The sequence below is a fragment of the Maniola hyperantus genome, chromosome 16 (genome assembly GCF_902806685.2).
Source record: "Maniola hyperantus chromosome 16, iAphHyp1.2, whole genome shotgun sequence".
Lineage (NCBI taxonomy): Eukaryota > Metazoa > Arthropoda > Insecta > Lepidoptera > Nymphalidae > Maniola > Maniola hyperantus.
Window position 1 is genome coordinate 7,598,910 of NC_048551.1, and position 15,928 is coordinate 7,614,837.

Sequence of the window (15,928 nt, forward strand, 5' to 3'; positions counted from 1 at the left end):
TTTTAACGTCACTCAATGAAGCAGCAATGTAGAACCAATTCCGAAGTACAATGCGCGTAAGTCATACACGTCTTGTTCTTGGACTATTTGTTTCGCGTTCACTATAAGTGATTACGAATTCAAGAGATTTTGTAATGAATGCACGTATTTCATTTTTGCGTATCGGGTAAATAAAACTCTTTCAGACTGCAAGATACATTTCATAGATTTATTATATAAAATCTTATCTCTACATTTGAAATTAACTTATACAGTATAGTTACATGTGAAATTTACAGAACTATTCCATTAGTACAGACAATAGTAAGTATTTAGCTATAATTATTGCGCAGGATCAACCCGAGATTGGGACATCCTTAATTTTTATAACCACTAAAATACTTAAGTACAATATCTTAAATAGCACATAATTTATCAATAAACGACGAAGCTCAGATATTTACTCCTATTTTATATACTATTTAAATTTTGTATGTACATCATGATATGAGGAAAAAGTATCTGCGAAAACAAATGTAAGCATCTAACGATATAATTTATACTAGTATGGCGGAATATCAGAAGAATTATTTCGTTACTTGAGCCTTTTGATTTATCTATAAAGGAATACGTTTTACATAGTAGTAGTATAAAATGGCCGGTTTTGATTTCATTTAGCTAAATCGAGACATGATATTAAAATAGCCACAACGCTGCATAGGTACAAATTGTTCATTGAAAACAAAAATAACATTATCCAAAAAGCGGCAGTTCTATTTAAGTTACAATAATTACATCAGCTGTAATTCAGCGTGAAAAAATCTTCATCTTGATAACTTCTATGACCCATGATGACACTTCCACTAGTGTCACTTCATATCTACTTTGTCGTTTTAAGTTCATTTTTTTAAATATTATAGCGCTAGGCTGCAATCAAGCCTGGTGGCAAGTGATGATGCAGCCTAAGATGGAGCGCACTTGCCTAGAAGATGCCTATTCACTCTTGACTTGTAGGTACTCATATTATAATTGAAGGGGAAAACTGATGTTGGAAGGGCGTTCCAAATCCTAGCGATTCGAATTAGAAATAAGGAGGCAAATCGCTTTGTACGTGTCCGTAGAATTTCGACTACGTACTGGTGTAGACCTTGGCGATGCCTTCCGGTACATCGTACCTCAAGGCATCGCCTTAGAAAGGTGAAGGAGGAACCAGATTGAAAAGTTCTTGGGCACACTCTCCGAAATATAATTATTGCTAAATGTAATCAATCATTGTTAATTTAACCAACATCAAACAGTAACAAATAAATTATATCACTTGCTAACGGTGAAGGAACATATCGTGAGGAAACCTGCATGCCTAAGAGTTCTCAAAGGTGTGTGAAGTCTGCCAATCCGCACTTGGCTATAGTGTGGTAGACTATGGCCAAAACCTCTTCACTCTGTGAGGAGACCTGTGCTCTGTAGTGAGCCGGCGATGAGTTGATCATGATGGTAGTGATGATGATTGCTAAATGGTAAATGGCCATATTGAAAAATCAAGATTGTCGATAGGGGCACTTTTGTTTTCAATGTTTGAAATGATTTACGAGCAGCCGTTTCATTTCATGAACAAAGTGTAATAAATTGATAAAGTCCAGGTGTCAGTAAAGTTGATATTTTAGTTTGTTTGTTTTTTAAGTTTGATTTGGCTGATCATAAATCGATTCACTTTTTGTATGGCATATTTCTTACTACAATACAGCGGACTGGCATTTAAATACATACAAACAAATTATTGAAAAATTTATCTATATAGGTAGTTCGTCTGTCGATAAAGTGTTAGAAAATATGTTCCTAATAATATTAAGATCTTGTTCAGCTATACATAGAATCAGAAGTAATAATGACGTAAGTATTTTATAATATTAAACAAGCTCTTACGTAGATAAAAATGATATGAAGTCAAGAAGTTTTATTTACACTTTTGTGGTCACTTTATGTTTTTTTTTAGAATATTTGAAATATAAATTATTGTCAAGTCATTGAAAATGAATTTAAAACTTTTAGAAGAGTCTATTTCTGAATTTATGAAATTTGAATTTGGATATCGAATCTGGAACTTTATCAGCGAAACAGGTTATCGCTGTGCCAAAGAGGCTTTCTAATAGTGGCTACATTATAAAGAACAAAAGTGTAAATATAACAAAATATAATCTCAAATAGGTACCAATGAGTATGATACGTGAGGGTCACTTACATACTAATTTATCTAACCACATTTAGATTAAATTTTTTGTACAAAAATATGCAGAGTATTTCCTAAACACTGGCTACTTTATACTATGTAGTATTTTATATATTCAATATAAATATTATGAATAAATATTCTAACAGTAAACATGTACACAAGGACATAGGGAATTTCGTAAGCGGGATACAATGACTCGCCAAGCGTGATAGGCCTTTATTCCGTATGTCTAAGCATACATTTTACTCACATGAGCAAGCTTTGCTGAGACTTTTAGTAAAAATTATTGCCGATTTACATCAAGGTTTACCCTACAAAGAGTCTGTTATGCATTCAGCTTCCTTGTGAATTTTATGGTTTCATGTAGATGCTGTTCAAACTTCACATTGAAATAGCAATGGTATTAACAGATGCCTGATAATATTATCATCCGTGTGACATTCGGTTAGTATATTTTATAAATACTCGCAAAATTCATATTTTTGCTTGCTTTTAAATTTCGCATCTACTGGAAATAACCGGCATGGTTGACAACAAAAATGATATTTGTTGCACTTTTTCTAATTTCAATGCACAAACATATTATTAGATATCCTATTTTAAAATAATATTTTACTGTATCTAAAGTAAAAACACTTAAATCGGATGATCAACTGAGTATTTATTACTTAATCATTATATCTTATTATGTGGCAGTGGCAAAGGAATGTGATACTATCCATATTATACTAGAACTACATCTGTGATTTACCTATTATTTTAAAAAGATATATCGAAGTGATTTCTTTTTAGTAGAAACTTATTATACGTTTAAAATCTTATTATATCTTCTGATGAAACGTTTCGGCTTTTTATTAAAAATTATAATTTATCCATACTAGCTAGTGAATAAACGCTTAAAATTATGTCCTAAACGAATTTCTTATATATCACAGGCTTAAATTATATTCTTTACGTTTAGGGACGTGCATTCTATACGTACTTACATTAGTAGAGAACAGAATTAGGTAACTATTTACACGAATAGGGGAAAAATAATGAGGCGAACCTTCCCACAACCCTCGGAGATTTGAAATTACGGCGAAGCGGCCAGCGGCGGTACGTATTTCACCCATTAGTTTAGCTAAAAGGTATCTTGATCATTTTGTTACTAACAAACTTAATTACGATTCAAGATTAAGATACAATATAGCTTTACAATAATTATTTTGTGAAAACAACTAAATGTTTATTTTATGTGTATTTTAGTAGTCTTACACAGTACAAAATAAAATAAGTTCATGTCGAAGCTTTTTTCAAATGAAGTAAAAAAAAAACATGTGAAAAGTTTAAAAGAATACTGCTGCATCGTGGTATGTCATATTGCATGATAACTTTGCCGATTTATTTGAGATTCAACACAAGAAACACACTTAAATACTTCAGGGTTGCCTAGTTCAAAGCCGAATAGAAAAATGTTGATGAAATGAGTTTCGGCTTCGGACTAGTTTAGGCTTTTCTAGATTGGTCTAAACTCGTTAGGCATAAGCGGAAGTTTTGACTTTGGGCTAAACGCTCTGGGCATTCACTTAATTTGCTGCTTTAGACCAATTACGATGTACCAGTGTTTCAGCTTTGGACACAGATCGACTACTGGAAACGCATCTTGAGCATCATGACTTATGAGTATGACATACTAGTGTGTATGTTTTCATATACTCGTATGAAATGTATGGATTCCTATCGCCTTCTGCCGCATAACAACATGCCACGACACTGCAGCTATTTTGCGTTTTAATTTTTATTGGATAATAAAAGAGGTATAAAGTAAACAGTTTGATTCGATTCAGTGAAATTAAATTGATCATAATACTTTACAGTCGACCAATGTTGGGTCTAAATTTACGTTATTTAGCTAACAATCGAATTCATATTTACTCATTTGCTAAACCTAATAAATTAATATAGTAAGTTCACCATGAAATGACATACAGACCGCTTTTGGAATAATAAAGTAATAGGTAATTGAAAGTACAATAAATAAATAAGGCCGGGAAAGATGCAACGCGTAATGACAGCAATGTGTGCTGGCAACGGCATGGCAGAATGTCGCACTGATTTTAATTTTGAAACATAAAAACTATCGGTGTAAGGTGTTAACTATCGGTGTAAGCAGAACGGTGGTTTGTATAAGACGTTGTTTCAATTTGTTGCTGTTACTCTTTTACAGTATGAAAGAAAAGGTAATAACAACAGATTTAAACATTGTCTACGTAAAAAACTCCTTTGTTTACACAGTATTTATACGAAGCGCACAGTGCGGAGCGCGACGCTGGTTGACGCGTGAAAATCTCTGTTTCTATATGTCATGCTTCTCAGTATGAACACCTTCACAATAGGTTCTTTGTATTTAAATTACCGCCGTCACGCGTTGTATATGTCCAAGGCTTTATAAAATTTCACCCGCTCTACACGTACAAATAGGTTACAGGCAATTTAAATCCACGATACTTGCGTTTCATTTATAACCAAAACTAATTCCGCTCGGATCACTAACAAATCTACTTATTTAACGATCAAAGCGTACTTACATTATGATTTTTTAGATAAAATCTTTTTTTTTATACACACAATCTCCAACAAAGCAACGCACAACGCTAGGAATCCTTCCTTAAATTTTAATAAACGAGGTCCATAAAATTTTGTTTGTCCGATCACCTTTCTCATGTTCCTACTGCGTTGTGGAACGATGGGTTGTCACTAGTCACTATGTCTTTTAAAAAAGCTAGAGGGGGGCACTAGATTCACTATATCTTGAGCTTCACGTTCGTTCACGGAATCTGTATAACCTTCATACGAGTTTGCTCAACTCAAAAACGTTGATTGATTATTCGGTGTGTTGAATTGTTGATAGATTTTACTCTGAGATTATAGTCCTCAAAATTCATCAATATTGTCGAGTTGTGCAAACTAGATGAGATGGCCATTAGACGATCAATTTTGCTTTAAATCAATATGTGATCTTGGTTTTTCGTGTGGATTGAATAGATTGATGAAAAATATTTAGATACCTTTGATTTTCGGCGTCAATCTGACACGGGTTAACTGATGCCAGACTGATCGTTTAATGGTCGCCAATGGGCACTGGGTTGTCAATGGGTTCGTCCGATCCTCACGACAGTACGTTGAAGTACTTGAGAGCGGCCGAGACGTACGGCACGGGGATCGCTCCGGCGTAGTAGTTGACCGATTGGAACATGAGATAGGCGATGTTCAGAAGCTATCACACAATTTCGTTCGGATGCGTGTTTTGATTCGAGTCGTTCTGTCTTGCGCATTGCTGGAAAAGAAATTTTATTGCTATACAAACTACGTGATTGACATTTTTGATGACCTATCGCAGTGATGCGCTGTGGCCCTGAAATGAGCCATCCCGGGTTCGATTCACGTCAGTAAAAAACAATTAATCAACTCAGTCAAAGATTTACCAGCAAGATAGCCGTTAGTTAAGTTTGCTACGATACCATGTAGAAACCGTTTAGGTATATGGGTTTAATAAAACTGCCATACATCTTCCAGGTTGGTGGGTTTTCATCTTAGAATAATAAAGTAAAATCGCCGCAAGTCAAGCGCTAATTTGTAATCGAACAAATGTTTGGTGCAATAAATGAAGGATAATGTTATAAATGCCAAAATTAAAGGTAAGTAATATTGTTTGTAAAATTACCTCTTGCTTTCTTTCCCACGTCTTCATAGCCGTTTTGTATTTCTCAAATTCGTGACACCAATTTGAGTAAATCTTCTGATATTCGTTGCTCTTTTCCGGCGGCGAACATCTGCGAGCAAAAAAATGTATTTAATTCCTATCTAGGTCAGGCCAGAAGCCCATGTTAAGGCTTGTTTTTCACGGTTTTCCGATTTTTACCAAATGTCTGCTATAAGGCCTACCTACCTGCCAAATTTCATGATTCTAGGTCAACGGGAAGTACCCTGTAGGTTTCTTGACAGACCGACAGACAGACAGACAACAAATTGATCCTATAAAGGTTCCGTTTTCCTTTTGAGGTACGGAACCCTAAAAACAACAACTTACTGTCCATTCAACTACCACGGTAGTAGTGAGTTATCAGAACGTTTTATGTTGTAGTGTCATTATAACTGAAGTGGATTAGACGACACTACAATCTAATATCACTAATGAAATAAGTGGCCAAACTTCGCTCGAGACTCAAGATGATTTCCCCGAAGATGGGACCTTGATCAATTGATTTGTTATAAAATAGGTACCTATACCACAAAACTGAGTAACTTTCCGAAAACTAAGCACATAGTATCCCAAGAGGCAAGGAATATTTAAGAGGAAGGTACTCAATTTTCCAAAGAGCGATAGTGTGTATATTCATTTACAAAGAAAAAATATCGAGCTTCGTGTTTCATTTACAAAGAAACTCAAATATGAAGTATTAATGTTTCAAACATTTCGCCTAATGTAGGCTGGTGATTATTTATTGATGTACTGCTTATAATCGGAGATGGAACAAAATCGCAAGTCGGTCCAACGCCGATCGGACGTCAGCCGATCAGTCGGTCGGCAAAAAGTCAGCGAAAATTGAATACTTACAGGATTCCTACTTTAACATAGATGTCTCACAAAAAAAAACCTATAAAAGGCAGTCTTATTTTTCTTTATCAGCCTTTGTTTATTCATTGTTGGTCGGGAAAAATAAGGTTAGGCCTATTTATATGAATAGGCCTAGGACCTTATTTTTCCCGGTGTTGCACGAGTCTCCTTCAAGTTTTATCGCAAGCTTGTCGTCGGGCCAACAAGATGGTAGTTTTGGAAAATCAGAGTAAGTTCGACCAACTTTCACCAGTCTGACCTTATTTTGACGGAAAGAAGAGATATTAGTATAAAAATTGTTTTTATCGCCTTAAAGACACTTTCTTATAAAGGTAACTCTATCCGGTTCAGCTGAAAAGCCTGCGTTATGTCGAAATTTCATATTGAAATAAATCATTTAGGCCACATATTCTAAAGATTGAATAGCAGTTTCAATCTTTAGAATAAATTAAATAGATAAAAAAGGAATAGGTATGAATTACCTGTGTATATCTACGGTGATGTTATAAGAGCAGAGTAAAGAGCCTCCAAGCCAGCAGTCGTACCGCCCCGCGTCCGCCTCGGTCACTGATATTATGAGCAGCCCGTGCTCCGATGTTTCTATGTATTTCTCAGGTTTACTGTAACAAAGGGATAAATTAGATTTTGAAACACAATGATATACACAGCCCGTCGGAAATATCTTAATGACGTCACGCAACGTGCATGCGTTGCCCGGTACTGGCACTGGTACTGGCAACGGTACTGGTAGAACGTAGTGTTTATATACTCTTTGGGTACTGGATAGGCGAAAATGGGCTAGCTGCAAGGAAGCGCGAGGGGAAGCGCATTCCAGCGAGATGCGCAGATATTTTCGACAGGTAATAATAACTGCAAAAAATAGCTTAGCCGAGAAAATTGTACGAGGGAATACTAAAAATAACACGAGGATTTACAAAGGTTCCTACTTACATTAATCCTAAAAACAATACAATCCCTTTTGCATAAGATAGGCAGGCTTGAGAGGAAAATAATGAACAGGAAAGAACTGAAGTTATTAAGGATAACGATACGCAGGAAGGGGAAAAATTACATTTTATTACAAAAAAAAAATGTTATTCATGCACAAGTGCGTGAAGAACAATGTTCACAAATTAAATTCGTACAAAATGGCCTTCAACCCTTTAACCTTACTAAATTTGATATTCCGTCCTATTAACCGTATTTCAAGAAATAATTACAGTAGGTACGGCTAGCGAAATAAACCCTCGTTTAAAAGTAATGTAAAGGATAGCACTCGATGAATTTAAACTCGAGTTTCCCTTTGCATTTTAATTGTACTGGCGGAACTCGGAATTGTGAGATAATGGTAGATTTGGAAACACTTTAATTAATGTTGTTACATGCGTATTCAGTTTATACGTGTGTGGGTATGTAGCGTAATTGTTCTTAGTTACCCTTTCATTTTGTCTTCTGGGTGGTTTTTATTGTTAGCACTGTCTGGAAAATTTTCCGTAATGGAACTGTACTATCTATTGGGACTTCATTATTGTTTTCTGAACATTGCCTACTGACAGCAACTCCTTTGGGCATTCTACTTTATAAGCGAGGCGAAATCGATCTGAGCGGTTTCTTTAGTTTTCTTATGGATAATGTCAAATGATGCCACGATATTATAGAATCACTAGGAGTAGTGAATAATAGAAATCACCCACAAACGCCACAGAAATTTAACAGCTAGCTATTTCAGTAATTTGACCGTTGGTTAACTTACTTAAAAGCAATAGGATGTCGGCCTTTTTCCCTAGAGTAATGGTACCACGTCACTGCTCTTGGTTGGAGGACTTCTGGCATTTTGACAAAACTACCGAGATGCAAGCTTTGACCCCAAGTTGCTGATATGCTCTTCCGGGAGATCGAGGAATCACAGATATCTGCCGTTTCGTTCGCCACATCTTGAATTAGTCTGTGAAAGTATAAAATGTATTAATTTTCTATGAAATTAAAATTCTATGAGTTTTTTAACTCATTCAGTTTCTATACACGTAGACATCATAACCTTTTAGATTTTACTCATTTTATTAGGGTTTTTACTAAGGATACCGCCTACAAAATAATATGCCCACAATCAGCTAGGTAATAAATGTACATAACTTTTTAAGTTTTTTAGTGAACGCTTAACTTTATCAACTCGTAGGTACGTTAATTTCGTAGTTGTACAAGTATGTATGGTTTATAATTTTTTTAAAGTTTTTTTGGCATGGATATTTTTATATTATGATTTATACATCTCATATTGAGACCATTAACCTGATAAAATGTGAATCATAGAAAATTAGTTATTGTTTAATATTGCCGGTCGATTAGTTCATAGTTATGTATCGTGTTATTGAATTTCAGCGCGCTATCATCGCGTCGCGCGAATTGAATGGCCTCTATCGGAGCTCGCTATTTTATGCGCATATTAATGGAAGTTTAGTTTAGTGTTTCAGGCGTTTTCAAAAATTACCTTTTAGTTCAAATCGTTGTTCGAAAAAGTTTCTAAAATAATTCTAGTTTTAATAGAGAATTCACATTCTATTCGGTACTGCCTCCCCTTTTGATGGTTGGGTTAAAGCTGTTAGTACAAAATAAAATGACTAGTCTTGATTGATGGAAGTATGTATAATAGCTAGTATACGAACGTAAGAACCAGTTAAGAACGGAAGTAGGTGTAATACCTAGTCAAGCAAAGGACAGCGCACCACAATCAATCTTAACTATAGCAGTTACATAATTACAAGACGCCACATAAAAATATCAATACAAATAATATACATCTTTACCTGATAAAATTGAATAGTAGGTATATACATTATCTGTGGATGCCGGTGTCCCTGTTCCAGTCACAGTATGGGTCGCACATTGGTCGCACACGCATCTGACACGGGCATAGTAACATCAAATAGGTACATAACGTCAGGCGTTGTTGTAGCACTCGCGTATCAGGTGTCCTGTTCAGAGATAGTAGCTTACCCTGGAGTATATTCCCTGCAAACGCCGGCATCCCTGTCCCAGCCGCAGTATGGGTCGCGCGCGCATCTCACGCATGCGTCGTAGCGTCGGGCGCACAAGGCCAGGCGTAGCTGTAGCACTCGCCTATCGGATGCCGCGTAGAGCGATCCGTGTAATCGTGATAGAGCCATCGCCTAGTTAAAGAAAGTGCATATTTAACTAATAACTTATGTATGTATGAAGAGGAGAGTATTTTAGCGCAATATATTCGCTGAAGTTAGGAGATCTGTAGAATTATCAAAAAAAAACCGACGTAGGTCGAAGAACTGATAGACATTATAGGGTCACAACGTGCTAAGAATGGCGACCTCGCACTAGAAAACGTAGCATTGGCAAACTCTCCATTGGTGGACAGACGACATCAAGCATGTCGCAGGAAGCCGCTGTATCCAGGCAGTGTAAGACAGCAGCGTGTGAAAGTCCCTAACAGAGACCTCGTTCGGCAGTGGCCGTCTATCGGTTGACGATGACGAAAACAACTCGTGACTAGCATAACATTGATTTTATTAGTTCAATCTGCTAATCGGCTAGATAATTAAAATTAAAAGAACAAACGCTTAAGATATGTATTTGGTTATGGTTGTGAATTCAGTGAACATCTTAACATTATTTCTAATAATATTTAGGTCTGCTTATTAAATGTTATTGGTAATTCAAACTTTTTATTTAGATATTTGGCAATGTATAGAAAGAAAAACAATTAGTAGGAAACAATAAAAAGCGATATAAACTGAGTAGTACCTACTTATGCCATAGTTATCTTGAGACTCGTAAAAGTTCAAGTTCTTGAAACTTTGGAATACAAATAGCGTCTAGACATACTATTATTAATCGACTAAAAAAGGAGGTACCTACTTAAATGGATTTGTAATTTGTATATGTGAAAGTACCTGCCTGACTTCGTAAGCTTGCCTTTAGTATTTAACTTTGTACCTACAATGAATATAGAAACCTTCTCTAATTTATTGTATATCGGAGTGACAACCCTTCAGCTCTTTTTGAGATTAGTGCTTTTAAACGGAACTATTTTTTTAGCGTGTAAACTGTCGTTGAGTGACGTGTTTAAGTCAAAGTAAGCTCGACTACCGGTTCGAAACTAGTCGGGCTTAGGTACTTCGACTAAGCACGTGAGTCGTGTTATTTCTATTTAGAAAAATTTATACCTAGCAAGTAAAATGCGAGTACAGATTTGATATTTCTAAAATACCAATTTGACACTAGCGATTTATGACCGGTTTTACATTTTTGAAATCGATGTAATCAAAATATCGAGTGTTTGTCGGAGCAGCACTTGAAAATATTTTCGTCATCAATGTTAAAATTTCAGCTCCAATTTTTAACACGTTCATACGTGAAAAGCGGGTTTTAAAATGCAATTTATTCCTCACATACCTGAATTGGTTCGCCGGGAGTTACGTCGAAGATGTCAAGTAAAGCTGACTGGCTGTCGCCGTTCCGAGTCCACTGTACGATTTTATGAATTTTTCCTTCATCTGTAACAATCATAAAGAACTATATAAGTATTTACTACCTACATAACGTCATTTTCATAGCGTCATATTCCACATTGCTGGGAAACAGGACCCTTTTTCATTAATCACATGGTTAGGGATTTTCGTCGGATGTAACCTATTAATATTGTGGATTCCAGATCTTTCTGTACAGGTCTCGAATATAAGCACAGAATACTTAATACCTTTCTGATACCTATACCTACCTAAGTTTGCGATTTTGATTCGGGTTTAAAGATTGTTTTTAGATGCCAATATCCGGGACCGATGCGATGGCTCAGAGGCACGGAAGAAACCAATGATGATTGAATAATGAATAGTGAGATCACTCGAGTAACTTTTACAATAATATAATCTCGTAATGAAATTTTCAGAAATCGAACAGCAGAAAACAATTCTGCGAAAAAATCTAGCGCCATAATATTATGAGTACCATATTTAGCCACCATCACTCATCACTCGAGACTCGAGAAGTCCTACCTACATAATCACATAATAGATACATTTTGGTTTGGAGTAGGGCTGGCTGCGGTAGACAGGTTACTCCAAAACATGTTTGTATTTCCATATTTTTTTAATGGGAGTTTCTTTGTTTCAATAAAATAACAGAAAAAAACCAGCAGACAGCCAAAATGGGCGCGGCGAATAGCGTGTACTAGTTTCACCATAAACCGAGTTTTCGATTACTTAAAATCAGTCATTGAAGCATTTAACAAACCGCTAGCTATTAAACGGGGCATGCAACAAACCAATCGCGATCCCGACTATTTTTGCTTTTAACAGTTTTATACCATAAAAGGACCGCGACCGCAAACTTTACGAGTTTTGTAACTTTGGACCCTGTGTTTGGACCGCAAAATCGGCGTATTGAATACGCAGTTATTTAAAAGTAGGTGTATTGAAAATAGGAACAGGGCTTACCTAAAATTACCTAAAAACAGGGCGCTGAGTGGAAGATTTCATGTTTACAAAAATAATGGCAATATGGAGCTACGTAACGCCTTTGCATTTGTATGGAAATGTCAAATCACGATTCGCGATGTTTGCTCGTTCACCGATACCCAAAATATAATACCTAATTGGTCTCGCTATGACCTAATATTACAAATGCGAAAGTGTGTTTGTCTGTTATTTGTTAGTTTGTCCTTCAATTATGTCGCAACAAATCAACATGATTTTTTGCATGGGTATAGATAAAGACCTGGAGAGTGACAGGCTACTTTTTATCTCGGAAAATCAAAGAGTTCCCACGGGATTTTTAATTTTGATTGCGTGAATGAAGAACAAACCAAAAAACAAACACACTTTCGGATTTATTATAAGGGTACTGATTTATGTAAAAAATCTACCGATTTTTTTATTTGATACAAATATTACCAAAGGTACACATTCATGACTTCTAAGTTCTAACAGAAGATAAAATAACTCCAATAATGTAGATACGCATAATATTTACAAAAACGTAGATGAATTTATATTTCTACTTGTCTAACCTTGTATTACACTTGTTTAGTATGTAGTTTCAGCTGGTCAGCAAAATATAACCTCAGTAAATACTGTACGTAGTCCGATCAAATTGAAGACGTGATCAGGATTAAGTGTGAGCTCCATTGTAACATAAGGTTAGTTCGGATGCAGCCTCCTTACAAAACCATCAAATTAATATTCGGAGCGCGGATCATAATAGCTAATTGGATTAGATATGTACCGAAATTACCAACTGAGTTACGGACAGTAGTATAGTGGAACGTGGCCAACTTAGGGTTGGCACTGCATAACTATCTTTATTAATATTAATATAATAATAATTAAATAATGAAAGAAAAGATACTCAGACACAAGACTAGTATCGTATTTCGGAAAGTCCGGGACACGCACCTCAGAGTTATAAGCGTTTTAAGCAATTACATATCACTAATTGCTTTACCGGTGAGCAAAATATCGCGAGGAAACATGCATCCTTTAGAATTCTTCATAAACTCAAAAGTGTGTGAAATCTGGCAATCCATACTTTGGCTGGCATGTAGGTAAAGAGAGGAGTATGGCCTAAGTCCTTCTAATTTTGAGAGGAGACCCGTTCTCAGCAGTACCTACCTACGCTTGCGATGGATTGAGATCATGCTTTAAATGATGACTAGATTATGCTCGCGACTTCGTCCACGTGGACTACACAAATTTCAAACCCATATTTCACCCCCTTAGGGGTTGAATTTTCAAAAATTCTTTCTTAGCGGATGCTTGCGTCGTAATAGCTATCTGAATGCCAAATTTCAGCCCGATTCGTCCAGTAGTTTGAGCTGTGCGTCGATAGATCATTCAGTCAGTCAGTCAGTCAGTCACCTTTTCCTTTTATATATTTAGATGATTGTATTTGCATGTGCGCACTACGTTATTTTAAATACTCGCAATAACCATAATGAGGATTGATTTTTTTCTATATGGTATTAATTGTTTTCTTCTTTAATAATAATTAATCTGTTTTTGACAACCCTACGGCACCGTATGTCGTACTTCACACCGAATGGCAAAGCGTCATTGTTGTTGTTAGTTAAGTTATAGTCGTCCTATAAATCAGTAATTGTATTACTAATAAGAGTATTGTCCTAATGAAGGAATAGGTACGCTCCAAGAATCCATACACGTTAATTTCATTTCATATCGCATTCTCTGTCTTGTCAAAACTCTGTTGGTATAAATACCCTTGTAACCTTCTTTCAAAGAGCTGTATTAAATTATTACTCAACACAATTTTTCATAGTTTAAAGAAAACATATCTAGGTACATGCAACGTACAGTTTAAATCCAGCTGTACGTTGACATGCCCGTCAGTTATTCAGTTTTTTTATTCAAGTTACCACTAGAAAGATTATAAAATAGTAGTTATAACTTTTAATCTGAAGTTAATAAACGGATTTGTAGCATCCCAGTGTTACTCTAAGTTTCTAGCATGGCACTGTTAGCATTGTGTTAGCGAGTCCAAATTGAAATCTAATTTAGGTAATTTACTAATTGTGTCAGTTTAGAGTTGGTCTAATTCTTACAACATACAATATTAGGTACGTAATGCTGGATTAAGCTGTTAAGTTTTTTATACAGATTGAATTTGTATCGGTAAATAATGTTACTCCTAATTAGGGTTCCGTAGTAAACCAGCAACCCTTATAGTTTCGCCATGTCCGTCCGTCCGTCCGTCCTCGGTTAATCTCAGAGACTATTAGTGCTAGAAATCTGTAATTTGGCATGGGTATAAATATTAATTACGCCGACAAAGTGGTGAAATAAAATTGTGATAAATATTTTTTTTACGGTAGCTCCCCTACATGTAAAGTGGGGATGATTATTTTTCTCCCCTACCCCATAGTGTGGGATATCGTTGACTAGGTCTTTTAAAAATACTGTGGTTGTGGGAACATCATTTTTCGATTTCTAGATCCGTTTGTAAAATATGATGTTTTAAAGTGATAATTTTTATTAGAGCCAAGTGGGCCCCCCCTCTCCCCCCTTTATCAGCCAAATGGTAGGATACATATAGGAACGTAAAAAATTTCACAGCAGTAGTATATATTATAATCATTATAAGTTAAGGCTAAGTTGTGACTACGGAACCCTACACTACGCGTGGCCCGCTACTTGGCACGCACTTGGCCGGTTTTACTAATATTATTTTTATATGTAAATATTGAGTAACGTTGTTTGTTCCTAACACCCTGTTCAATAGGTATAAATAGATCCGCAAGTAGCACATAACAATCGACAGTCTCATCAGTTATATTACATCGAAAGAAGTAAGAACAGTTGATTGACGTAAACAAGCACCTGTAATTATGTTACTTGAATAGAGTATGAGGTAAGGTAACTACACAGAACTGCTTCAGACCTATAAATATTTTATAGTTACAATTTGTATGAGTTACGGGTATTTTTCATATTTTACGAGGTAGTTTATAAACGTGTACGGAACTACCATAGCTAATTTCACAGTGAAATAAATGATTGAATTGGAAATTCATAGAGTTCCTACATGATTTTTAGTTACCTAAATCCACGTGGACATAGTCAAGTGCATCATGATATGATAATACCTACTAGCTTACGCTCGCGACTTCATCCGCGTCGACTATTCAAATTTCAAACCCCTATTTCACCCCCTTAGGGGTTGAATTTTCAAAAATCCTTTCTTAGCGGATGCCTACGTCATAATAGCTATCTACATGCCAAATTTCAGCCTGATCTGTCTGGTAGTTTAATCTGTGCGTTGATAGATCAGTCAGTCAGCTTTTCATTCTATATTTAGAGTGCCTAAGCGTACCTAAGCGATTTCAATTGGGAGAATGTAATTACCTTGTAACCTAGCACCATTAACTCCAAACACATTGCGTTGATGATTTTCTAAGCTGTTAGAATAATCTAATCTAGGGATTATATCGGCAAATCTGTGTGCATCAGCTAAATCACTTTATAGAGGGAATACTTAATCACACGTTGTCGGGATTGGTCGTGGGCATACTGAACGAATAGATTCTCCTAGTTACTGTGGTTTGTCGTACGAAGATACTTTTGGATTTGAAATAGATG

General features: G+C 35.8%; 2 protein-coding genes across 5 annotated transcripts in view; both read right to left on the reverse strand.

The window, feature by feature from the left end:
- Positions 1-15,928, reverse strand: part of Rpt3 (26S proteasome regulatory subunit Rpt3) — a 96,248-nt gene that overhangs the window by 49,022 nt on the left and 31,298 nt on the right. The gene's annotated exons all lie outside the window — the stretch shown is intronic.
- Positions 193-15,928, reverse strand: part of LOC117989611 (semaphorin-2A-like) — a 420,606-nt gene continuing 404,870 nt past the window's right edge. For all 4 annotated transcript variants that reach the window (XM_069503904.1, XM_069503902.1, XM_069503903.1 and 1 more), the window contains 6 exons: positions 11,235-11,335; positions 9,804-9,976; positions 8,563-8,754; positions 7,292-7,429; positions 5,916-6,024; positions 193-5,528 (listed from right to left, as the gene is read on the reverse strand). In XM_069503904.1, coding sequence (XP_069360005.1) covers positions 5,472-5,528; positions 5,916-6,024; positions 7,292-7,429; positions 8,563-8,754; positions 9,804-9,976; positions 11,235-11,335 — 770 coding nt within the window. In that variant the 3' untranslated portion in view covers positions 193-5,471. The remainder of the gene's footprint in view (positions 5,529-5,915; positions 6,025-7,291; positions 7,430-8,562; positions 8,755-9,803; positions 9,977-11,234; positions 11,336-15,928) is intronic.